This window comes from Actinia tenebrosa, unplaced genomic scaffold (genome assembly GCF_029948245.1).
Source record: "Actinia tenebrosa isolate PJP-AT-01 unplaced genomic scaffold, QUT_ActTen_1.0 PGA_scaffold0__85_contigs__length_37466705, whole genome shotgun sequence".
Lineage (NCBI taxonomy): Eukaryota > Metazoa > Cnidaria > Anthozoa > Actiniaria > Actiniidae > Actinia > Actinia tenebrosa.
The window spans coordinates 2,495,262-2,520,920 of NW_028292569.1; the positions used below are offsets into that span (position 1 = coordinate 2,495,262).

At 35.7% G+C, this 25,659-nt stretch overlaps 2 protein-coding genes and 1 long non-coding RNA gene across 4 annotated transcripts; 1 reads left to right on the top strand and 2 right to left on the bottom strand.

Moving 5' to 3' along the window:
• Positions 1–1,288: 1,288 nt before the first annotated feature.
• Positions 1,289–13,151, bottom strand: LOC116287384 (hemicentin-2). The gene is made up of 22 exons (XM_089026006.1): positions 13,088–13,151; positions 12,470–12,739; positions 12,139–12,182; positions 11,532–11,868; positions 11,049–11,300; positions 10,609–10,887; positions 10,319–10,451; positions 9,670–10,001; positions 8,399–8,432; positions 8,275–8,311; positions 7,981–8,186; positions 6,472–6,602; positions 5,622–5,981; positions 5,162–5,431; positions 4,696–4,974; positions 4,307–4,573; positions 3,445–3,786; positions 3,234–3,269; positions 2,849–2,950; positions 2,674–2,701; positions 2,038–2,077; positions 1,289–1,944 (listed from the first exon to the last, which is right to left on the bottom strand). The coding sequence occupies exons 1-22, from the start codon at positions 13,149–13,151 to the stop codon at positions 1,588–1,590; spliced, it is 4,200 nt and encodes a 1,399-aa protein (XP_088882132.1). The 3' UTR covers positions 1,289–1,587.
• Positions 13,152–14,173: 1,022 nt separating this feature from the next.
• LOC148913226 (protein amalgam-like) lies at positions 14,174–20,604 on the bottom strand. 2 transcript variants are annotated; one of them, XM_089026009.1, is made up of 9 exons: positions 20,533–20,604; positions 19,441–19,815; positions 18,448–18,717; positions 18,012–18,287; positions 16,128–16,205; positions 15,671–15,817; positions 15,171–15,201; positions 14,948–15,083; positions 14,174–14,510 (listed from the first exon to the last, which is right to left on the bottom strand). In XM_089026009.1, the coding sequence occupies exons 2-9, from the start codon at positions 19,625–19,627 to the stop codon at positions 14,346–14,348; spliced, it is 1,290 nt and encodes a 429-aa protein (XP_088882135.1). In that variant the 5' UTR covers positions 19,628–19,815; positions 20,533–20,604; the 3' UTR covers positions 14,174–14,345. The 2 variants fall into 2 exon arrangements, with proteins under 2 accessions (XP_088882135.1, XP_088882134.1); XM_089026008.1 differs by lacking the exon at positions 20,533–20,604 and adding an exon at positions 19,918–20,002.
• A 627-nt stretch (positions 20,605–21,231) lies between these two features.
• On the top strand, positions 21,232–22,356 carry LOC148913227 (uncharacterized). Its single transcript, XR_016119050.1, has 3 exons — positions 21,232–21,329; positions 21,972–22,019; positions 22,097–22,356. It is a non-coding gene; the product is annotated as an uncharacterized LOC148913227 (long non-coding RNA).
• The last annotated feature ends 3,303 nt before the right edge of the window (positions 22,357–25,659 follow it).

Here is a 25,659-nt window from a genome sequence, read left to right on the forward strand (position 1 = left end):
AACCGCAATATAAAGAGCATGAAAATCAGTGATTTTCATTTGAATGATAACCATGATAATTCTGGCAACGTTCAGAATATGCAGTTAGCAGCAAGTCGTGTTGCTTCACAGCGATAAATTATTTATCTTTGATAATTACTCGGCTGTGGCTGACCTTTCATACTTTAGAACTTTATATAGATTAATAGTCAGTAACGCAAACATGGTGATGCGATTGAAAGAATGAACAAAAGTAACGCAGAATAGCAATGCTTTGAGTTAATGTCATGTTTTCCATTCTCTTCTTCATATTTATTTCTTTTAATTTCTTTTATTTATTTTTTAAATATATATATATGCGTTATTGATCAGCATTTTCATAGGTACCACCGCACTGATACAATATAATACCAAAGTGAAATATTCTGTTACAGCTAAAGCTATTTTATTCGTTTATTGAAAATTTCCTTCAGTATTTATGCATGATGGCACTAATAGTGATGCAAAGTGACAGCTTTTTTCAAATGAAATGTGCTGGGAATAAGCCTTCCATCGGCTGGTCATTAAAAAAATGTTTTGGAGATTACAATCATAAAAAAGACTTTAAAATGAATGTGAATGAATGAATGATTTTGTGGCTTCCTCGTTTGTTTTTCTGTGGCCTATAGCTTGTTTAATGTTTAAATCTAACAAAAAAAAAAAAAAAAAAAAGATAAAATATGTATATGTATATGTAAAAAAATGTGGATAAGATGGGATTCGAACCCACCAAAAGAAATTCAAAAACTCGATTCCACTGTGCCATACCCCCGAGACATCCGCAGAGCTGAGGCGGCGTATGGACTTCGGACCTGACGGCGATTAAATCCTTCTGCCCTTGGGTGCACGAATTACGCAAGAAAATGTTCTAGCCAAAGCATCAGGGGAGAGACTAGCCGGCCCCCAGACCATATCGGCTAATCCCTTGCATCTCTGCCACGCACTGAATCGGTTGAAAATACAATGTTAAAAAGTCTAGTCTATTCGGTGCATTGTTTTCGCGGCTATTGTTATGCTAACTGACCTTGAACCGTGGTCCAGTGGATAAATCGTTGTCTTTCAAGATGGGAGGGTTAGCACTTGGATGGGTGACCAAAACATTGTAGCTACTCACTCTTGTTTCTTTTTTTTCCGGTTTTTTTTTTTTTTTTTTTTTTTTTTTGACTTTTAATAGAATAGATGGAAAAGTGAAACGTTTCTAATTAATGAGTAAACTATTTCCGTCTACCCAAATCCGTCAAATTGAAATAGTAAAATCCCGTGGAAAAAAAAAAAAAAAAACTGCCGGCCATTTAGTTAGACTGATTAATTAAGACCTTCTAAAAACACTCCCATGATATCATGAGAAATTACTGGTAATTATTGTCATCAATTTGATATCTATCAAAAATGCATTGCAGTTCTCTCGTTTTATGTTTTGTTTTTTTTTTTTTTTTTTAACTGTTGCACTTTTCATTAATTTACAAATGATTAAGCATTAGCAGTATACTTATTCAAATCTTAAATTGGAGCAGAAGAAATTTTGACATTCACGGCCTGACAGTCGCCTGACTGTTTTCCAGCTCGTCATCATATGGCAGACTCTCTACTATTAGTCTGCAGGGATTGATAGGTAGTGCTTTGGTTTCCAATATGCAGGGGTTCATACGGGTGTTGCTCATTATTATTATCGTGCTGCATAGGGGAATCCACAGAACTTGTGCCAAGGGGCTCGTACACTGGTCCATGTGTCCCTTGAATAGAAGTGTTTGGCATCAGATTGAGTTCCTGATAATTACCGGTATCTTCAGAAGAGTGGGCTCCGTTAGGATTTACATCTTCAACTGAAAGTTGGATGGTTTCATATACTGGTCCAGTTCGTACAGACTGTTGTGCAAGTGATGTTACAACTGCTGCTGGTGTGTTTCCTTCCAACTCAAGGTCGTTCTAAATGATAGAAATAAAGGGGGAAAATGCTACAACTCATCATGTTAAAAAGGTTGTATTTACAGACTAATTTAGCAAAAATATGTGGTGTACCTCATAGCTTTCTCTAGAAGAAGTTTTCTTAAGTGTTTTGCTAAATTGGAATGGAAAAAAAAGTAAATGTGTATAAAGACTCCTAGTCAACTACAATGCACTGCGCGTCGGAAGCAATGTAATGCTATGCCTTGAACCATGTTCTCTGCCAGGGAAAATGGCGGTTTTGTATGTGAAGGTTGGAATTCCAGTTCCATTCTTGTTATTCTTGTTAGAGGTTTTACGACCACTTGAAGCTTTCCGCAAGATTTGATAAATTTTAGTAACAGAATATCTAAGGTCGATTTCAAAAGTTGTGATGTCTAACAGTTGGAAGACCAAAAAGTTATAATGTCACAAAGAGAATCTGTCTAAAAATTTCAACCTACTTGCTGTAGAATGAAAGAAAGGAAACTTTGGTAATTTGCAGAGAACCTTGGCTTAGCAAATTTGAAGAAATTGTGCTCCGCCAGTGCATGAAAGAGCTTCGAGAGTGATGTAGGCGAACAATGTAATAAAGGGGACGCGTGTATTAGGATTCTTTTAACAACACTGTGTATGGGAAAACACAACAAAATCCCCAAACCTGCATCTGTTATGATCTAAATTATAAAAACAACAATATATATATATATTTGGAAACGTTTGGTTTGGTACCTCTTTTGGGCTTGGCTTTCGTTTCTACCTAAAAAAAATACGTTGGAAAAATGGATCTTGAATACAGCTGCATCGCCATGTTTTGAAAAGTTATAGCTACTTCATATATCAAATTAATTGTACATGTAGAGATGCAGCTACTGTTCAATAAACGAGAATTACAAAGTAAACTTACTGCTCAGTTGAACTCTTCTTTTTAGGTATAAAAGTTGTAGTAAGTTAAAACCAAGAGAGAGAACAAGGATGGCAATAATGATTACCAGGACTGTAGAAGCTGCTAGAAAAGAGTGGGATGAATATCAAAGTACACAATGCAGCAAAAAACGTTAATGGTTCCTTGTTTCTGTTGATGTTCCTTCTCTTCCTTCTGTTCCTTATTTGTTTTGTTTTTGTTTGTTTGTTTGTTTTGTTTTGATGTTGTTGTTGTTTTTGTTGTTTTTGTTTTTGTTTCTTTTTTCTTTTTTCGTTTGTTTTTGGTTGTTTTGTTTCATTTCAAACGCTAAATGACACTTATGTTTCTTTATTATATATGTGTTTCTCACTTTCTGTTTTATACTTACAGGATTTTGTTCCTTCCTCTGGAAAGTGCTTCGTTGCTAATACAAGAATAGAAGAGAGAACGGAAAATGATTATAGTTGGAAAAAGTTCTCAGAATTCTCATTATCTCCAAACTAGGCTCAATAAGATTACATTATTATTTTATCAAATTCGAAGGACATTTATCTTTAGATATGATGTTAATCATTAAATGATCTATTCCTCATACGAACCACATAAAGAAGCTGCTTTGTCTGCTGTGGTATTTATAGTCTTGGCACTTCCTTCATCCCTCACACATTCTCCATATTTGTTCCATGCAGTTATCATGAACATATATGTTTTCCCACAAACTATGTTCTTTGTTATTATATACGTATACTCAAGCCGCTTTGAATCAGTGACGTCATCATATTTTATCCAATTAGCTTTCTTTACGACTTCCTTCATGTAGATTGTGTATCTTGTTATGTTGCCACCATTGTCATCTGGCTCTTTCCACTTCAAAAATACTAAGAGTTTCGATCCTGTAGCTTTCAGCAGAGCTGTCATCAACTTTGGCATTGCTGGCTTACCTTACAAGAACGTATTAAAAAAGATGACTGAACCTTATATTTAACAAAGGATGATAAAACACATCCTGGTTTCACTGTACCAGCTTTTCAACACAAACTCACCAAGCTGGAATTGAAACCGAATCGCAATCGTTGGATTGTGCAGGCGCTAAATTAATACTGATGGATTATTCTATATATGATAACAATTGATGTTGAATTATTATGTATGATAATTCAGAATCAGATAAAAATATCTGTCCGTTTACCCTATTAGCTTTTAGTGTGCGCAATACTTTATTCAATGAATAATACATTGTGTACCCAATATTTATGTAAAGTAATATCATTGCATAAGCCCATAGGGCCTGCAGTAATATACAACACAAACACACAAATCTGTTCCAGAGAAACGAGAAATCAGGATTACCTTATCGAGTCATCTCGATGTTATACATACCTGTTCTCTTTGTACTGATATTTTTTGAAGACTTTGGTAATAAACAGTTTCATCTTTCTTTCATATTATTGTTGTATTTACCTATTTTCTGTGTTCTGATAACTTTGGAAGACTCCACTCCATATCCAACAATATTCTTGGCATACACTTTGACCGTGTATTGTGTGTTTGCTTTCAGCCCTGTTATAACAGTATGGGTATTCACTGTGATCACTGGGGGCTTGGTACTTACTTCCAGTAAGTAACCAGTGACAACGAGTCCACCATCATCAGCAGGTTTGTACCATGTAACATTGATGGATGATGCTTCGACATCGGTGAACGTTAAAGAAGCAGGACCTGGGGGAACTGTAGGAAATCCCATATTGTTAGAAATATACTGAAACGGCTCGACTTGGCATATTATAAAATTGAAATTGCACAAGAATAGTACATACTAACTTTCACGATTGCTTTCTGAATAGACTTACACAGTTGAGTAACATTGATGATGTGTTCATCACTTCCAAGGGTGTTTGTTGCTCGACACTTGTACTGTCCATAGTCCCCTTGGTCAGTAGCTGTCAGTACTGTCACCTCACTACCCCCGGGTACAATGATGACACCTGTAGTGATCTGTTGATTTGTTGGTTTGTACCATGATATCCGTGGTGCAGGTAAACCAGCTGCAAAACATCTGAGATGAATACTGTTGCCATTCCATGATTTTGATTTTGAAGTCGAATGAGACTCATTAACAGTTGGTTTGACTGATAATAAACATGACAAATAATAAAATGAATATAAAACCACGCAAAATGTACACCATGAACAAAATCACAATCCATCACGTTTCACCTTCATTACAACAAAAGGAACAACATCCGGAACAGAAGCAGCAGCTGCAACAGTGACAACTATAAAACAACAAACATAAGCTGCTTATGTTTAACTTACAATAAACAGTCACAACAGTTTGTGCAGTGGCCAGTCTCTCATTTGGGTTGTTGCTGGCCTTACACTCATACGTCCCATTCTGATCTCTTCTAATGTTTGCTATCCTCAGTGTAGCACTTCCCATTCCCGTACTCATGCTGACTTGACTTTCTATCTGTACCCACGTGATTTTAGGTGTCGGTGGACCAACAGCAGTACATTTTATAACTAGATCCTGACCTTCTTCTATACTCCTATCTAGAGGAGGTTGTTGAACAAACTGGGGAGTAACTGATGAAGAATAGCATAGCAATGGATGATTTAACTGACAATTAGATTAATGCTCAACCAGCTGATTTTTGTAAAATGGTTTAATTGTTTGTTTGTTTTGGTTTTTGTTTTTTTTCTGAAGCAACTTATTTAACTATTTATTCATTATAATCCCCCGACATGCAATAAGAGTTATAGAAGCAATCCATACCTGCGGTAGTTAATTGTGCCGAATATATGGTGTTTGGTTTCCCTTCTTCCACAATCCCTGCAACATACTGATTGGTATCGTTGAGAGTAACATTCGTTAGTTTGAACCAAACGTGTCCTGAATTGATATCACCAAACCAATGAACTCTTCCTTTGTAACGTAAAGCATTTCTGTCCAAATCCGTGCTAAGCACAACATTATTTGATCTGTCTACGTAGATGAACTGTGGTTTAACAAGTCCATCGTATAACAGTCCCCAACTCGCTTCAAACATGCGATGTCCATTGGTTGAGTTCCACATGAAGAAAGCATCTTGACCAACATTTCGTATCATAGGGCTTGGGCTTCTTATGTCACTTTCTAAAAAAGACGAAAAAGATTAAGAATTATATTGGGATTGACCCTTGCATTTTGTGTGTGTTTGCCAATTATTTCTTTTCTGAAAGTAAAGCTTGCGCGAAATATATATATTTCGTAGGTGAAGTACTTGCTAGCCGAAATTTATCTTCAGATTCAGATTTAAAAGAAAATACACGACCCCAAAAAGGATAAGAAATCGAAGAGGCGAATCAAATAGGGAAAGACGAGAAAATGACTTGTTTGCTGTGCTCCTCATGCATAAACTTCCGCTATACCGTGACGCTATTTTAATTTAAACTTTACTTCTAGCTCGATCATTAGATGGTTACATGCATTTAGTAAGTCAGTTAATTATATGCCTCTGTTACATGTGGGTTGTTTTTAACGGAATTTGACTTTAAAAAGGGAAACGTGAATGTACGTTCGTTATTTTAATTACAAAATTAGAGTAATAAGAACCAGCTCTACTTATATGTAAAAATTGACTTACCTACTACCAGAGGATACAAACCCAGAACACAAAGAATGAGCAGTCTACGAATTAAAATACTTCGCATTTGGACAAAATTCAAGATAAATGTAATAAAAATGAAAGACAGCAATATGTTACAAATAGCAAGTTATGTTGCTTCAGAGCGAGAACGTATTTATAAGTCGATCATTGGCTGTGCGTGATTGACCTTTTTGCTTTATCACTTTATGCAGATTAGTTACTGGTAACGCAAACATTACTAGTACGTAGGCTAAAAACCCTTCGCTTGCTTTGAAAATTTGTGGCTTTGTGGCAAACAAATATGATATTGAAATATGGATATTAAAATATTTAAGGAAATAATCAGTTTATTCACTAATATTCGGTTGCGCATAAGGTCACCATAAATGTGCGCACATTTATGGGAAGGGTTCGTACATCGGCTTGCCCACCAAAATACCGGGTTACTCATAGATCAGAAATAATGTGCACACCAGGTTATCAATGTGAACGTTGTGAACACCGAGTAATCCATAGGAATAATGCACACACTGAATCATCCATGGGAAGGATGTGCTCATCGGGTATTCCGTAAAAATACCGGGCCGGATCTTTACGAATGATGAAAAAATACCCATATAAATGAGGCGATATACGAGTCATCCATGTGAAGGACGTGCATACTAGGTTGTCTTTAAAAATCATGTGCACACAGAGTTGCCCATAGAAATATCAGGGTATCCATCGATAGATAGATAGATATTGGGTCATAAATAGAAATGATGCGCATACCAAGTCATCAATTAACATGATCCGCGCACCGAGCTATCCATAAAAAATAATGCATACCCATAGTTGCCCAGTATGCGGAATTATCCATAAAAATCATGCACATGCAGACCTGCCATTAGAAATGCTAAGTTATCGATAACAATAATGCACACGCAGGTTTATCCAAAGAAATGATGAGCACTTCGAATTGCCCAGTGGAATACCAAGTTATCCAGTGAAATAATGCGCACTAAGACTTTCCTATTATGAAATACCGAGTTATCCAAAAAAAGATATTTACACGCCGGTTTATTCATAGGAATAAAGTACACGCAGGTTCGCCCATTGAACTGATACATTATGCATCGAAATAATGCGGGCGAGAAATAAAGTTAAATTGATTGTATTATTAAAGGTGTGAATTCCTGTTCTTCGACAATCACACTAAATTACGTTAACGTATAAGCAATTAATTCGCAATTAATACTTATTTTTAAGATACCTTAACTTCATTTTATTTGTAGTGTTTTGGAATATAATGTATGGATAGGTTTGCTGGGGAAAAAATACATGGGCGAACTTTGAGCAACTCTTTTTAACTGTCTAGTTTATTATATGACAGTCTCCATTTTATTAGTGTGCAAGGAGTGATAATAAGATGTTTCGTTCCCAAGAGAAAGGGGTTGATACGGGTGGATCTCTTGGTCATTAGAATGGGTTATAGATTCCTTGATTCTTTCGCGAAGGGGCTCATACAGTGGTCCTTGGACACCTTGTTCAGATGTATTTAGGAAATTTAGGTCCTCATAATGTTGGGGATGATTGGGTGCAAAGACTTTATGAGGTCTTGCAATCTCATTTGGCAGTGGTATGGTTTCATATTCTGGTCCAGTGTTGGCAGGCGGCTGTGGAAGTGATGTTGTAACAGCGGATACCACATTCTCGTCTATCTCAAGTTCGTTCTTATATAAAGGTAGAAAAAGAAAAAGTTTTACAATTTTGGGAAACAATGCACGCAGTTGATAACCATATAAAATTATCATCACTCACATCGTAGTCCTCGTTGGCAGCTTTGATGGTAGTTGTTCTGAAAATACACCAATGAAGGAACAATAATACAATATATTTTACAAGGAGAGTTATATTTATTTGCATGCAACTAAGTGTCGTTTACCTCTGGTTGGGTTGGTTTTGTTTTCTAGTTCTACCTGAAATGACAGCAAAATGTAATGTTAATAACCAAAAACATATAGCGAGTGAGAAAATAGAGAGGAAGAAAAAGAAGAAGACGAAATGAAGCAAAAACGCCAAATGAGAATGAAAAAAACAAAACAAAACAAAACAAAAAACAAAAACAAAAAACAAAAAACTAAGATTAATAGCTTATGGTTTCAAACCCAGGGACTTAACATAACTCAGGGTCTTAGGTCTGAGGTGATGCCTTTGTAATTACATCTCCAAATGGTTAGAGCTTAACCTGGCTCGGATGATGACTACGTTAATGGTAGTCCCGCCCCTAATTAATTAGAGACGTTGAAAGAGGACCACGAGCTTATTAGCTTAATTTCTATCAAGTGTAATTCTTCATAAACAAAGTTAATTGATTAATTAAGTAATTTTTAGCTTAAATTGTAAAGAACATTATTTGTTTCAACACTAACGCGCACTTGAAATTTAATTAACGCGCACTTACAATTTAATTTCTCTTTCCTTCTTGACCAAATAAATTGAAATGAATTGAAACCAAGAGAGAGAACGATAATTGTGATAATGACTCCAAGTACAATTGTGACTGTTGTGAGAAAAATGAATGAAAAATAAGTACAAATAAATAATTTAAATACACGGTTGTTTGGTTTTCAGTTATTGCTATTATTGCCCGTACTTACAATATCTCGAATCTCCCTCCGTACAGCTATTAAAGGATTTACCTAAGAAACAAAACAATTCTTTAAATGAGATTAAAAGAGAAGAACATTTATTTTTTAAAAGATTTTGCGGCATTTAATGTATCGCCCGTGCTTTTGAAAATAAAAACATATATATGCATATTTTCATTTAAGATATTCTCATAAGCACAAATGCATTTTGTCATAACATGTCATAAAATTGATCTGTTTGTAATGTCGCGTCGCCATAATTATTTATAGCGTATTTAGGATATTGAATATTGATGAAAACTAATTAAATGCACGCGGATCGCGGATTGTTGATTATCCAAGCGAATGACTACAGGTTTTCGCCATCAATTCCGAAATTATGTCATTCAGGCACTCATATTTACTTTGATTCAATTCTTATCACCATCAGGGACATTTAGGACACCATAGTAACGGCTGAAATAACCTCAATTATCACCTCGACTGAGATTTCTTTAACCCGCCAATAACTTAATCTCACCCGAATATCGATCTGGTACTAAATACCAAAGCCATATGTACATACCACTGTTATATACCGTCTTATCTGTTGTAGTATTTACAGTCTTAACATTACGTTCATCCCTGATGCTTTCTCCATATCTATTCCATGCAGTAACTGTAAACTTGTATGTCTTTCCATACTCAATGGTCTTTGTCACGATGTATTCCAGTCGAACAGGGTCAATGGCATCTTCATATTTGGTCCAGTCAGATTGTTCTTTTCGTTCTTTCGTGTAGATATTATAATGGGATATCTTTCCCCCATTGTCATCGGGTTTTGTCCACCTTAGAAGAACTTGTATAGTTGATCCCCCCTCTATGAGCAGCGCTGTCAAGAGTTCTGGAATTTCTGGCCTGCCTAAATCCAGACCAATGTATGCAAGATGATCAGCATTTATACAATAATGAGCTATGAATTCTGCAAAAAATAAGTTTTTAATTCATTTGAATAGCTTGTCTTGTTATGAAGGATGTTCATGTCTTTACTTTAGGTCACTCAATGTAATTAGTCAGGTCGCAAAATATGTATTTTATTTACCTGTTTTCTTGGTAGTGATAATCTTGGTTGATGACACTCCATAACCAATGCCATTCTTAGCATATACTGTAACCCTATACTGACTGTCTTTCTTTAAGCCTGTTAGTACGGCGTACGTGTCAATTGTCCTTACAAAGATGTGGGAATCAGTTTACAGTAGGTAAGCAGTGCTGGACTTCCACCATCATCAGCAGGTTTGGTCCATCTCACATTTGATGATGATGCTTCAATCTTGGTTATCGTTAATGTAACAGCACCTGGGGGAACTTGGAGAGCAATAAATCTCTATTAGCAACATCTTAATACCGAAAAAAAGAAATATATATTTAGTTGAAGATATTTAGATGAAGTTTTGTTACTTCAATCCGAGAATTGGTGATATTGGTAAAATAATTTTACATGCATAAGGAACTTTAAACTTACACAGCTGAGCAACATTGATGACGTGTTCATCACTTCCCAGGATGTTTGTTGCTCGACACTTGTACTGTCCATAATCCCCTTGGTCAGCAGTTGTCAGCATTGTCACCTCACTACCCCCGGGTACAAGGTTGATACCTGTAGTGACCTGCTGATTTGTTGGTTTGTACCATGATATCCGTGGTGCAGGTAAACCAGTTGCAAAACATCTCATTCGAATACTGTTACCATTCCATGATTTGAATTTTGTAGAAGCCTGAGAACCATCGATAACGGGTTTGTCTATGATTAAGAAAATATTTTCTTTTCTGATAAATGCCTTATTTGGTTACCTTCCATTCTTTTATTATTATTATTATTATTATTATTATTATTATTATTATTAATTTGCATAGTTTAGTGAAATTACGCACTATTTACAAATTTGTTTGAATATTTCTTACACTGCACAGTAACTTGTATTCTGGCCACTGCTTCTCTTCCTATCCCGTTACTAGCTGTACACGTGTATGTCCCTGCATGTGCTCTGCTGACTAACGGGATGCTGTAGACATTCCCAGTGTGGACAGATCCTGTTGGTGTCTTCCATTTGGTGGTTGGTGGTGGGTAACCATCTCCATCACACTTTATACTTAGGGAGTCGCTCTCATTCACTGTCCGGTTTTTTAAATTGCCAAGCATGATAGATGGGTGGTCTGATAAAATAAAATATTACAATTATACTATTATTAAAAAGCATTTAAAATGTGGTTACTTAAATTTTTGATCGATAAAATAATGAATGATGTGTTTTCTTCTTTTACTCAAAATACTCAAAACGTAGGCTGATAACTTGAATAACGAATTCAAAAAACGTTATCCAGCCTAATGCATCAAGCGAGTACTCATTGAGGAAAGCATCCGTATAAAACATACAAGTTACTTACATTTAACTACGACAGTGGCGGTTGCATTGTCAGTGTATTCCCTGCTGTCAAAGGTGTTCTTTGCTGTACATATGTACTTGCCAGCATCTGTTTTGATAGCATTAGGTATTTTAAGTGCTCCCCTAGATACTGTGTGACCAGCTTTGATGACACCATCAACCTTCGTCCATGATATGGATGGAGGTGGATAACCATCTGCTGTGCAGCTAAGTATGATTATATCACCTTGTACAACTATTTTAGCATTTAAAGCTGCAGTGATATTTGGAGGAGCTGAAATGCATAAAATATAATAAGGTTTTCTTACTATTGGACAAGGAAAGGCCACCCAAACAAACTATCGGTCTATGCAATCATAAAAAGACAGGGGCAGATTGTACGTATCATTTTTATTATAAAGGTAACTTAAGATCAGCGAAAGGAAAGTGGACGGCGATTCTAGATGATGACAATAACACGTTTTAAAAACGTTTTCCTATGTCCTATGACGTGAAAAAGCAGCAACTGGCTTTCTGGTGAACACGTCAACCGCAAGAAGGACGGCGGCGCGCACGGAAAATTAAACTTTCTCGCGTCATCAGCCCGGCGTCGCTGTCCTCGCTGTCACCTTGAATATTTGGGTCGTTAATAAACATTTGACAGTGTAGAAGGCTACTGAATAAGAAAGAAGCATCAGTATTACATCCATACTGTAATGAATGCTTAACAGATTGAGGTTATGTAAGTATCGATATAGAGATATAAATACAATCAAGGAATATAAGCAACCACCTGTGGTGAGGTCACATGGAAATCACATTTCTAAACGTTGGATGAATCTAGCCTCCTCCACAGAGTTGTTCCTAACCCCATTCCTAAGTCTTAGGATTTGATTATTAGAGTACGTATACTAACAAAATAGAGACAACATGAGCAACGAAGTAATTTTTGATACTTACAATGCACAGTGACAACAACTTTTGCAGTGACCGGTTTCTTATTAGGGCTGTTCCTGGCCTGACACTCATACGTCCCACTCTGATCTCTTCTAATGCTCCTTATCCTCAGTGTAGCACTTCCGGTTCCTGTTCTTTTGATCACGTAACCTATTATCTGCACCCACGTGATGTTAGGAGTTGGTGGACCAACAGCAGTGCAAGGCACACTCAGCTCTTGGCCTTCTGTTATATTTTTTGATAATGGTGGTTGGGGATTGAAATGGGGACCAACTGTATGCCAGTAAACAAACCATAAAGTAACGAAACTGTGAGGGAAGGAGATGCAACTAATATGCTCATATAAGAAACAATATGTTTTTGGTCTTGCGATGATTAATTTTGAACTGCTCGAGTACGCTCTTGACCAAAATAATTTGTTCGATCCAGGAATTGTTTACGATTATTTACTTAAAATTTGTTATTATGCAATATGTTTTTTTTACCCAAATGTATTATAGCTATTTCTCAATCACACACGCCCTCTAGCGATTGTTTCTGTCTCAACGAAAAAGGTTTTGGTGGACGTCATTCACAAGGGGGGGGGGGGGGGGGTGAGCTAATTAGACACTTCTCAGTTACCTGTGACCATTAATCCTGCTTTACTTGATACCGGTAGGCTGCCGTGGTCAACACGATCATGCATTCATATATCCCACTATCAGCAGCGGTGACATTAGAGATAACCAGTGTAGCAGTGGACTCTTTACCGACTCGTATAGGATTTAAAAGTTTACAAATTATTTACATTACCTGAAAACCGATTAAATTTTCCAGTGGTGTAGACATTTTTCAGGTTATGAATTAAAGCCGGAAAATCAAATTATCAATCAAATAGTCGGTCATCGAGACAGTCAGTTCAAGGGCACTAGGACACCGAATGTGGTTGGATTTCTATAGGTTTTTTTTTTTCCTTTCGATTATTTGAATTAAATTAAACGTATATACTTGTACTTATCTTGTGTCCGTGTTCCTTCGCTGTCATAATGCATCAGACGTTTTCTTCCAAAGGACAAACGGTTTGAATAGCCGATGAGCGTTACTTCTTTAACGGCCGATCCGTACTTGACTCTGTTTGTACTATACCAACAACAACGCGACCGCGCGATGCTCCTTACGTCAGTAATATCCAACCGTCCAGAATTAATATGTTTAATCAAACTCACCTTAAGTTCCATATAGAGATATTATATTTATATTTATATAATCATATTTTATTCCGATAATAACGTTACATTATATTCAGATAGTCATAAATCATAATTATATATATAGTCATAAAGTATTTTATATTTTATTTTATTTATTTTTTATTTTTTAATTTTAATTTTTTATTTTTTTATTTTTTATTTTTTATTTTTATTATTAATATATATTTTTATTATTTTACTTAATTTATTTATTATTTATTAATATATATATATATATATATATATATATATTTAATTTATTCAATTATTTATTTAATCATTTATTTATCTATTTCTCTTTTTTTTTTTTTTGTCTCCCCGATTAGTAGGGCACTTGTGCCCGGCTAGAAGATTAGAGACAGTAATAAAGTTATTATTATTATTATTATTATTATTATTATTATTATTATTATTATTATTATTATTATTATTATTATTATTATATGTATTCTCTAAAATCGTTAATAGCATGAATTTATTCTTGTTTCTTTTGCCTATCTGACTTTTTGATAAAATGAACAGTAAAGATAATAATACATCGCTTCAGTATATACTCTCTTAGAATGATGCCTGAAATTATCGTAAACTTCGAGTAATCTTGTCCGTAAGATTGTTGTAGCTAATTGTATTAGTGAAAAATATATTGCGCATCATTCAAGAAAAATAGATTCATATATACACTCTACATTGTCACCATGATGTGCATGTTGGCTGCAATGAATCTCATTATATGCGTCACGATCTGGTATTGGTGGAGGGATGACTTCAGTTGAGGGCAGGAGATCTAATTCCGCATAGATGAGATGGTCTTGGTGCTATAATAACAAAACAAGTTATTGGCCAACTAATTCAGTTGTTTAGTATAAAATCTACCTTACAGCAAAAAAACATGTGTTGCATGCCAAATCGTCCTCAATGCATGATGTTCTATAGGCCTTGCAATATTTCAAAATAATATTATTTTGATGGACACCCACTAAATGGTTTTTTTGTTGGACTTCAAATTTCATGATTCTGTGCGTGTAATTAAAAGAAATGTAAAATGAAGCATGGTCGCTAGATATACAGATGATACTTTTGCAGCACACTAATTGAAACCTTTATATTTAAATATGGCTTTAATTGTTGTCATTTCAATTGATTAAAAAAATAAAAAATAAAAAATAAAAAAATAAAAAAAAACCGATAATAAGCTATTGTACAAATCAATAAAAAATGATGATAACTTTCTATTCTAGCATCTTTTTCATACCTCTTTCTTGCTCTTGTCTACCTGGGCATAGATCGGTATGTCCCCCTGTTGTCTTCTTCTCTTCTTTTTTGACAAATCGACACTTGCATATATGGGTATGTCATCTTCTACAGCCTCCAGTGGCGAAGAAGGAATTCTAAACTCAAAGGAATTGGTTTTAGTGCTTAAGAATATACGCGTTCAGAATATAATCTGACTTTGTGATCAAGACATAAATACGTACTCATTTTCTCCTGGTTGTTTTTTTCTATCTGCTGATATAAATAACCCACAATATAAAAGTGGTCTTTAGAGTTGGTAAAATGGTTATGCATGGTTAAACCCATGACTTACATGATTAGGTTATTAAAAATCATGACTAATAAATTGTTTCTTACTGAGGATGTTTGAAATAAGGATTTGACCGTTTTGAGTTATGAGGGGAAAAATTAAAAAGGACTTAGGAAACAGAATCCAAGATGGGCAATCATATAAAATTAATAAACGAAGGTCATCAAGAAAACATAGGTAACGCTGATGTGAGCAGCAGGAGCAGAAGAGAACAAGTAGACACAGAAGTAGAAGAAACCATAACGATCAATCTGGCACAACATGGGTGGCATGGATGGCGAAGCAGTTTACCGCTCGCCTCACACCACTGTGGTCCTGGTTCGAGCCCCCAGATACATATATATAACATCAATAAGGATTGGTAATGATAATATTTTTTTACATGCTATATACCTTTGTTGTTACTGTATTTTTTATAGATCATAACAGCGAGGACGATGATTGTCGTTATCAAGACAAAAATCACTGCTCCACCTGCTGCCAATAAAATGACTTTCTTATTGACCTTGTTGTCTCTTCCAACAGGACCGCTAGTCTTGGCTACAACAAAAATACAATATAAGAAGGAAAGAAAGAAAAAAGGAAAGAAAGAAAGAAAGAAAGAAAGAAAGAAAGAAAGAAAGAAAGAAAGGAACTTTAAAAAAAGAATAATAATTAACATGAAAGAACAGCAAATGTAAATAAAGAAAATGAATAAATAAACAAATAAATAAATGAAAAAAATAAAAATAAATGAAAAAAATAAAAAATAAAAAAAAAAAAAAGAAAAGAAAAGAAAAAAAAGAAAATTGTATCATAGGTCAATTTTTAATTTACCCCAGAAAGAAATCCATTTTAATTAGGCTTTTACCTTGTTGTACCTTTGTTGTTGAAAGCGCTACATTGGTTGAACTTATTGAACTTATGTCCATCCACTTAGAAGTAGAAACTAACAAAAAAATAGATGACTAAGTCGTTATTAATTTAATTAATTACAGCTTCTGTGAGTATGTGTTGGATTGTGATTTGATGTTTGTTTCTTTGATTGATTAATTACTACTTTCAATTGACTCCATTATCTAACTATAAACAATAAAACAAACACAAAAGCAAAATCATAAACAAGTAAAAACTATCTAAGGAAACCGGCGTTCCAAAGTCTTACTGACGTCGCTTTCTTTTAATAGTTAGTTGTTACTTGTTTATGCATTTCAAAGTCGCTATTGATCAAACAAAATCACTAAATTGATTAAAAAAATATAAAAAAATTAACAAACAAATACATAAAGCAAAATAAAACAACGACAAACTAAACTAATACAGAAATGGAAACAAAAATAGAAACACATCATCAATACCGGTTTATGAATTGATTTTCTAAGTTTTCAATAATTTTTTCTTTCACTTCAGTTTTTGTTTGAATCCGTTTTTTGTTGTTGTTGTTGTTGTTGTTTGTTTTTTTTCTTCCTTTCTTTCCTTTCTTTCTTTCTTTTTTTTCTTCTTTTTTTTAAAGCTTTTATTGATATACTTTCCGATAGAATAGCTAGAAGATAGCAATTCACTTTTTTTTCCTCACGTGCCGATACAAACTAAATATGTACATCAGAAAAAAATCTGTTAACATTTGGTCAGCTACGATTTCAAGCTCACGCCCCTTCATGTTAGCCCATACAAATTATGTCTCGAAAACACGGTTTTTGGAACTTTTCTCAAAATAATGACTATATATCTAGGCAAAAAAAAACAAAAACAAAAAAAAAAAAAAACAAAAAAAAAAAAAAAAAAACAAAAAAAAAAAACAAACCAGAAGTGGATTCAGTTAATTCAACTATTCACGGACTGTATTATATGGTTTAGATTGAATTCTATTGAAAAAAGCCACCGTACTTTTTGAGTTGAATGTACGCTATTGGATGTATTTCACAAGAGAAAATGTATGACATAACCCGGGTCAAGCTTAAAAATCGTCTCTCCTTGATATAAAACAGAACCTGTCAACAAAAAAAAACAAAAAAAACAAAAAACAAAAAAAAACAGAAGTGGATTTGAAAACCCCGGGCTTTCCTGAACATATATAATTCATAGGAATTTGTTAAAATTTTAAACCGTATTTTTGCTGATTTTATAAGCTCATACTATCTGTTGGCCTATACATTCGCCTTTTATGGTTTCTTAGGTTTCGTAGCATCGAAAACACGCTCGGTCCAGTAGTTCGCGAAGAACAGAAGATTTACAGGGTCATTTAAGATGTTGTGTCACGCAGTTTACTTGTGCTATATAACTTTACTTTTAAGAACAACCTTTTGCTTTCGAAAGAGAAGAAAAAGACCGAAAAGATCAAATATTTCAAATGTATGGGCAATCTTTTCCAATGTACACAATTTCAGAATTCCTTTTGAAATATTGACTGAAACGCGAATACGAAAGACTGTCGGTAGAGCATCTTTTATTTTTCCAAAAAGAACAACAGCTTTGTAGCTTTTAGTTGACACTGATGAACATATATTCTGGCCTGTAGTGGTTTGTGGAGATGATGTCGTTATTCCATGGGGATTTCTACTTGGCATCAGAGAGGGTGGATGGACTGAGGATAGATGACATTCATTGTTTACGAGTAAATCATTCCATCCATCCATCCATCCCTCTCTCCCTCCCTCGCTCCCTCCCTCCCTCCCTCCCTCCCTCCATCCATCCATCCATCCATCCATTTTTCTTTAATCGTCTAAAGTTAATAATATATTATTGTTCTCCAAACCTGTTTGAATAATACTAATAAAATGTTCATCATAACCAAGTAGATTTTCTGCTTTACACTTGTACAACCCATAGCTGCCTGCGTCAATGGTTACTAGTTCCAAGACACCAACACCAGTAACAGTATGAGATCCTGTCAATATTGATCGATTACGGGGATCATACCACGTGATCAGAGGAGAGGGCACGCCATGGGCCAAACAGTATATCCTGACTATACCACCATTATATGAAGTAACTGTGTCATTTGACTGAAATAAATCTATTTGCGGCTCATCTGTGAAGAGAGTGAATTATATATTTTCAGTCTGCACTGTTTCAATGAACTTGATTGTGATTATATTGATTTGTTGCAAACCTTGCAGGGCCCCCTCACCCCACCATAAAAATATAACGACATATATTTGTATATCTAAAAAAATAGCATTTACACTCACACTGGACAGTTACCAAGATACTCTTACAAAATGGAGGTTTGTTCAGGTTGTTAATAGCACAGCATTCGTATTGCCCACTGTCATATCTTGTAATGTTTGTAATATCGATTGTCACATTCCCTACGTCTTGATCAATGACATCACCCTGTACTTTTTGCCACGTGACGTTTGGCATAGGAGTTTCTACCGCAGAACATTTGATATGCAGTTCTTGGGATTCGTTTACAGGTATGTTTGAAAGGGACGGATTGATCGATAAAGATGGAAATGCTGTAAATAAGAAAATAGCGCATCTAAGTACATATCAGTCATCGCCAATACAAATACGACAAACAACGAACATTTTCATTAGATTGCATACCATATATCCATGAAAAAGTTAACTATCAAAATAGACCCTTTTCGAGTTCCAAATTACCGCTGATTACAGACTCATTTGCTCAGACTAAGCCTCGAACCAGTGTTTTTTTTACTTGCAAATACTAAAGGTATAGTAAAGAATGCACAAGTTCAACAATACGAACACTTTGAAACTTGACGGACCTTGACTGGAAAACGTGAATATTCTTCACAAAATCGAGGCTTAGCCTGAGTAAATGAGTCTGTAATCAAGAAACACAGTGGTAATTTAGAACTCGAAATGGGTCTATTGTACATGTTAGTGCAAAGTGGAAAGTGCAAAGGATATGTGGTATGCACTCTAACGAAAGAACGAAAGAACGAAAGAACGAAAGAACGAAAGAACGAAAGAACGAAAGATTGAATAATTTCAATATTTTAAGAATAAGATTGTACTTATCAGTTCGAGTCTGATTATGCATGGTTGAATAAATGTTAGAGGGAAAACGAGATCCTCACCTTAATAAAAAACAACAAACGCACGGAAGATATTTCAAAAATTGGAAAATCAAAATCAAAAACTAAAGCAAACAAGAAAAGAATTTAATAGAAACAAGAACAACCATTCCAACAAATTGAAAGAATTATACCCACATGTTACGACGAGTTTGACTTTACTTGTTATGGGGCTTCTCGTTGCCAGCATCAGAACACATCCATACGTACCACTATCAGCCAGAGTAACATTATGGATTACTAGTGTAGCAGTTGATTCTTTACTCACTCGAACAGGGTTCAGTAGTCTAGCAGGACATGTATTGGGGTTTATGTACCATTTCATCTTGTTGAATAAATTTTCTTGTGCAATTTGAACTGCACTGCCATTGTCAGCATAAAATAACCATCTTGGTCAATAAAGATCAAACTCTTCCATCTTGTTATCCACACTGTAATCCCAAACGAGCTTAGCTGTTTCTCCTACAGACACATACAAAACACTTGGTGGAACTACTGTGAAACGAGCTGCACCTAAAATATTAAGCCAGTAAAAACTATGAATAATTATTTATCAATGTGAGTATTTCTGTTAATAAACTCGGAGAAAGTTAAAGATTAAATACGAATTATCACCATGCGCCTTGTTCAAGAGTAACAGGTTGATCGTCAATGAAATCAATAGATCTACAGAGAACCCCATCTTTCTTATGAAGCAATGATGGATCAAAATAATGCAATATTTAAATTGGTATATATTCTATTTCACTTTCATGAATCAAATTTTAATGCGTGTGGGATTCTATATCTTCTTAAAGCCACATGGAAAAAAGCGTTTTTCCCACTACTGTAAAACTTTCAAGACCCCTCAAAATATTCGAAAAACGTAACTCTATTTGAGGGAAATTGAAGCTAGGGTGATTTTCGGAAAATCAATTTTTTATTAGCTTGGGCTCAAGCGCTTTAGTTTTCTTTTTTTGAATAAATTGTTGTCGTGGTAGCGTTAGCAAAGGAAGTGCAGACTTTCCGAAACTTGTCAAAGAACAAAGGATAACGTAAACCATATATAAAAGAATGGTTTATTTGAGCCCAGCTAAATAAACTTAAATCAATAAACAGCGGATAACGAATAACAAAATTCGTGCGTGATAGATTCATGATATGAATTGTGCCAAGATAACTAGAATCCTACGTTACGCTTGGTGCAGTGCATTCTACAATGAAACATGCACATCTTCGATGTTTAGCTACCTGTTCAGAGGGAAATATAACGGCTACAAACGTCAAGCCAATTAGGAATTAATCATGTACATTCTTTAATTCCTAGATAATGATAATCGGGTTCTCCAGCTCTTGATAAAGATCATGCGTTTCTGATGGAAATTGCGGTTTTGCGGTATCCGGCCATCTTTACTCTCGATATTGAATTAGGGACCGGATACTATTAATGATGATTTGATGTTCAAGTTTGAGGGTTTCAAATTCTGTTTCCAAAGCTATTGGTTCTTGTGGTTTCAGTGTCTCTTCGTGCTGCATAAAACGCAAAAACACATGATCAAAAACGATACCTTATTGTTTTAATTAGAGAAGCACGTAACGACATATATAGGAGAACAATTCAATACGCGCCATCGATGTAAGTAAAATTCCTTTGCGGTATAAAAAAAATAAAAAAGAAACAAATTGAACTATCGAAAGAAAAAGAAAAAGATTAAAAAGGAAACAGAAAGCTTTTCGAAGTTGTGTCTGCTTGGTAAATAAATAATTGAAAATACCATAATATATAATATTACTTTAAAAATAACGTTACACTAATACTTAACTCACAACCACTTGTCATAGATCATTCAGTGCGCTTCAGCAGCTGACTACTATTTTTGCCACACATTTCATTTTCTGAATTCTGCATATATATATGGGAGAGAGGGGGAGAGAGAGAGAGAGAGAGAGAGAGAGAGAGAGAGAGAGAGAGAGAGAGAGAGAGAGAGAGATCCTTGTGTCCCCTGTAGTGGCTAGGAAAAAGAGTAACATTGTTTCACTCTAACCAGGTAGGTATATTTTAAAGCGACAGTCGCTAGCGTTGATATGAAGTACTAGCGTTTTACATAATGCTAGCGCTACAGGTATAGAAGTCAACATTTTATCCTATTCCTTTTTCTGCAAGATACAACTAGAATTACTTGAAGCAACTTAAGTATAGCAAAAAATTCGTCTTCCGGTCTATCAGGTTTTTATGTTTTCTGTGTTTTAATTTAGTCACAGCGATATTACTTGCCATGGCTCTATTCCGCTTCCTTTTGATATTATCATCATTTATTTTTCCATACGCGGTTAAGTTGAATGGAAGTTAAGGTATTACCTCTGCAGGAAGAAAAGAAAAGCAAAGATGATGGTGACGAGTAAAATCACTAACCAAGAGCTAAGAAGAAAGCAAAAACAGAAAACGAAAGGATGAAGAGAATGAAGGAAAAATGAAGGGATAAAATAGAAAAAAATGCACAAAGTCTAAGAATAACCAGACACCAAATGCACCTTTTAGATATCTTAGAACTGTTTTATCTTTTTTATTGCATGGCTTAATGAATGCGCATAAGAAGAGGGGAAAAAGGTTGGTTATTAATGAATTTCGACTTTTTGTTTCTAAAAATATGCAAATTATTAATTTTATTTGATTATATTTTAATTATAAGGCAATAATACATCATGCATATAAGGAAATACATCAAGTAAGACCTCCGGTAAGCATGGCAACTTAGCCACTCCCTCCTTATTATACGAATATCAAAAACCTAATGCGGGATCTTGTGTACCACAGGACATAAGGGATTATCTTCTTATCAAGGCAGCAAAACACATTGCAAATAATCTATTTCCTGCATATCCTATGAAAGACGCCGACACCACACATGCCCAACTCATATTCCTAGTCCCCGATGGAGAAGGTCATTAACATGGACTGGGAGAGTCTGGTCGGATTGCTCCGAAAGAAACATTATAATTATCCTTTATAAAGTAGAAAATTATCATTGTCATATTTACCCATCTTCTAATAAAAGAAAAGAAGTTAGTATTAGATACTTCAGATTTTTCGATTTTTTTTTTTTTTTTTAGTAATTATGTTTGATTAATGGCAAAGTACTCACTGGTTGCAGTGGAATTTTTGGTTTTGAATAGGTAATATTATTTTTCTAAATTGGGATTTTGATCTTTGTTTGAAAATAATTCACTTCTTTTTCTTAAAATGTAATTCAGGATTAGAGGTAATCTCATATAATTGCGTTACATCTTTTATTGACATACGAATTCTTTCCTAAAAATAACACAAATATATGAAGAGGCCATTTTGGGTCAAGTTTATATCATACTAATAAACATGCAGCAACAGGGAAGGCAAAACGCTGTTGCCAATCTGGAACTATTTGAGCGAATTTCAGATATTTCTTGTTAGTCATTTGTACTTACTCGCACTGACATGAAAGATAGTGTATAAGCCAGGACCCCAAAAAAGACGGATTGTTACCACTCAAATGGACAAAGGCTCATGGCCATAACAATTTAGGTTATTAACCTAAGTTTTTATTTTTGGGTGATAGCACTGCACAAAGTGTCATCTTTATGGTTTAAATACCATTTTCCCACCCCTCCCTACACAGGCAATTTTAGCTCACTTAGGTTGATGAACACGAGTTAAAGCATTTGTAAGTACCTAATACACCCATACATTGGTTAAAAATATGTGCACATTACTTTTTATCAACTAAACCATCACTCTCAACTCACATGTGATCATAATGATCACGTGATTAGTCACATGGCCTATAAATGCCAAATATACCCAAATAGGCCGAACGACATAAGGATTCAGATCCACAAACACCTTCAAATTTGTATTTTCCTGCATATCTTGAAAATATTCGACTTTAAATGTTTGTTTTGATAGCGCAAAATGTGATTCTGCTTCAAAACCAAATATTTCAACTCAATACTATTAGATATTCACTTTTACGGACTAGTTTCCAGTCCCCTGGACTCACGGCCAAAGCTGTTTTAGGCATTGCCGCTTCGATTAAAAAAGTGAATTTAAATTATTGATTTGGGTATATGATTCTCGCAAATCAAGTTAACTTCATGAACAGAATGATGGACCTTTCATCCATTGGGGACATTTGTTTTACATTTAAAAAGGCCAGCCGATAAATCTACGCTATGGCATAACCCTTACGAACAAAACTGGATCTGTTTGCTGTGTCTTTGAATCCAGTCAAACCTAAACCTTGCATCGAGACTATCTCTTAACAGCAAAACTTGAGTAACTATGGTTGTTGACATTCTGCAATAGTTTTTATTTCCTCTTTTAAGTTAGTTATTACATCTAATAACAGGCTGCTACCATTCGAGCTCTGGCTATTTTATGTCGACTAACTAAAGCGAAGTTCAAACCCGCAAGTACCCTATATATGCATGCCTGACTTCATAACTTTCAAAATGGAAAAACCCTGTAACTCTAATGACTTCAGTAATGCACGACAAAGTTTATTAAAAGTCATCATCATCATCATCTTCGTCAACGTCATCATCGATGACATCTGCAGAATTGTCTTGGGCCGGCTGGTTAGTGCAGTCCTTCAGAGTGCAGAGATCTGTGCACTTTAATCCACTGGTCATGCAAACACAGTTCGAGAGTTCACAGGTCTTCTTACATTTACAAGCCAGCAGTTGCAGCACAGCAGAAGGAGCGGCCTGCCCATCCATCCAGTTTATCAGTAGTTCGATGGATGAGCCGTCAGTGGAGGTCTGTATCGTCCATCCCATACCATCTGGACTGGGGATGTCTGGGTTAGCTTCCAGGCTCCGTCTCCATATAGCTGTAGATGTGAATCAATCTTGCACTATTATATATCATTCTCATCTAGAATTAGAAGACAAATAATAATTCAAATATTGGATAGAAGCAAGTATGTTCAACTAACCTGCTTGGTAGTTCGCACGAAGGACGTGTTTTCGAAAAGAGTCCTGGCAAGGTGGTAGCTGGTGCGACTCAATCTCCCCATTCTTTGCACAGAACAGCTCATACCTTGCATCATTCACACGGCTGGTGTTGCTGACCACTTGTGACATGTACATAGAGCAGGTGAACTTCTCCAAAAGAACGAAGAGATCTTCCGACACTGTTCATGCCTGCCCAAGCTCCCGGAACATTCTTCTCGCGCTATCGTCACTCTTTAGGATCTTGAGGGCTCCTATCTTCCCTTTACCAGCGAACGCACTAACTGTGTCACATCCTGTGAAAGAATGCAACCCAATCAGTGCCTCGCATACCTCTTGCCCTGTTCTCTGAACCACTCTTGTGATATCTACAAGTCGTGTCCTAGTTCTGGAGCCGCATCTCATGAAGAGCTTGGCATTGATGGTGCTGCAGAAGTTTAATAGCAAGATGAAAACGTCTGGATCTTCAGAGCAGACTGCGACTGCCTCGTATCCCTCCTGGGCGGCATGGAGCAGCAGACGTGTATCAGCTTCCTCCTGGCTACTTGTCAACTCCTCTACAATGTGGCTTTCCTCTTCCGTTATCTTCCAACATTCGTTTTCGGCAGTGACAAACAAGGCCTTTCCATTCATTCTTCCCATGCACGCTACACTTCTCCATTCTTGTGAAATGAATTTTATTAGACTGGTCTTGTTTTTTACCTCAGACAAGAACACCCTCCACTGTTTGACAAGCTGAGAGGCGCTGATGTCTGACAGCTGGACTCCGGCAACTTCTCCTCGCATGGCTCTCTCTGCATTCTTGATTGAGATATCTCGGTAAGTATCGAAAACCACGTCGATTCTGCTACTCTGGGCACCCTCGTGAAGAACGTTTGTTAGAAGTGAAGATGCAACCATTCCAAAGGTTGTCTGTCGCCCACTAACACTCAACTTCTGGACTAAACTCATGCCGTCAATTATAGTTGCCGAGTTTTGCGGAAGGCAATCAGCCAGCTGTACATCCTTTTGCAGGGAGGTCGCCAAGGCTGCCTTGTTTGTTTTCCGAGGAAGTCCTTCTGTAGTAGCTAAAGACCATGGCAGAGGCCCTATACTGTACTGCAGCAATTCTCTGACTTCGATTTTTCGGCTTTGACCAATGATGATGATTCGTCCGAAGAGAGATCTGTCAGCTTTCAAGATCATTGTCCTGCCATCGACGGAGACGTTTTTCTTCTTATTAAGGGAAGAAAAGGTTTTCAGTTTCTTCAACTTGATTTTGTCATGAAATTTTATCTGTGGTGGCGAGGATTCCAGGCGCTGCTCTCTGAAAACTTTGTAGGCTTCTTCCCCTACTTTCTGAGCGTCCAACAGGTCTCTAGTTACATCGTCAGGTGCTTGTTTCGCGGTAGA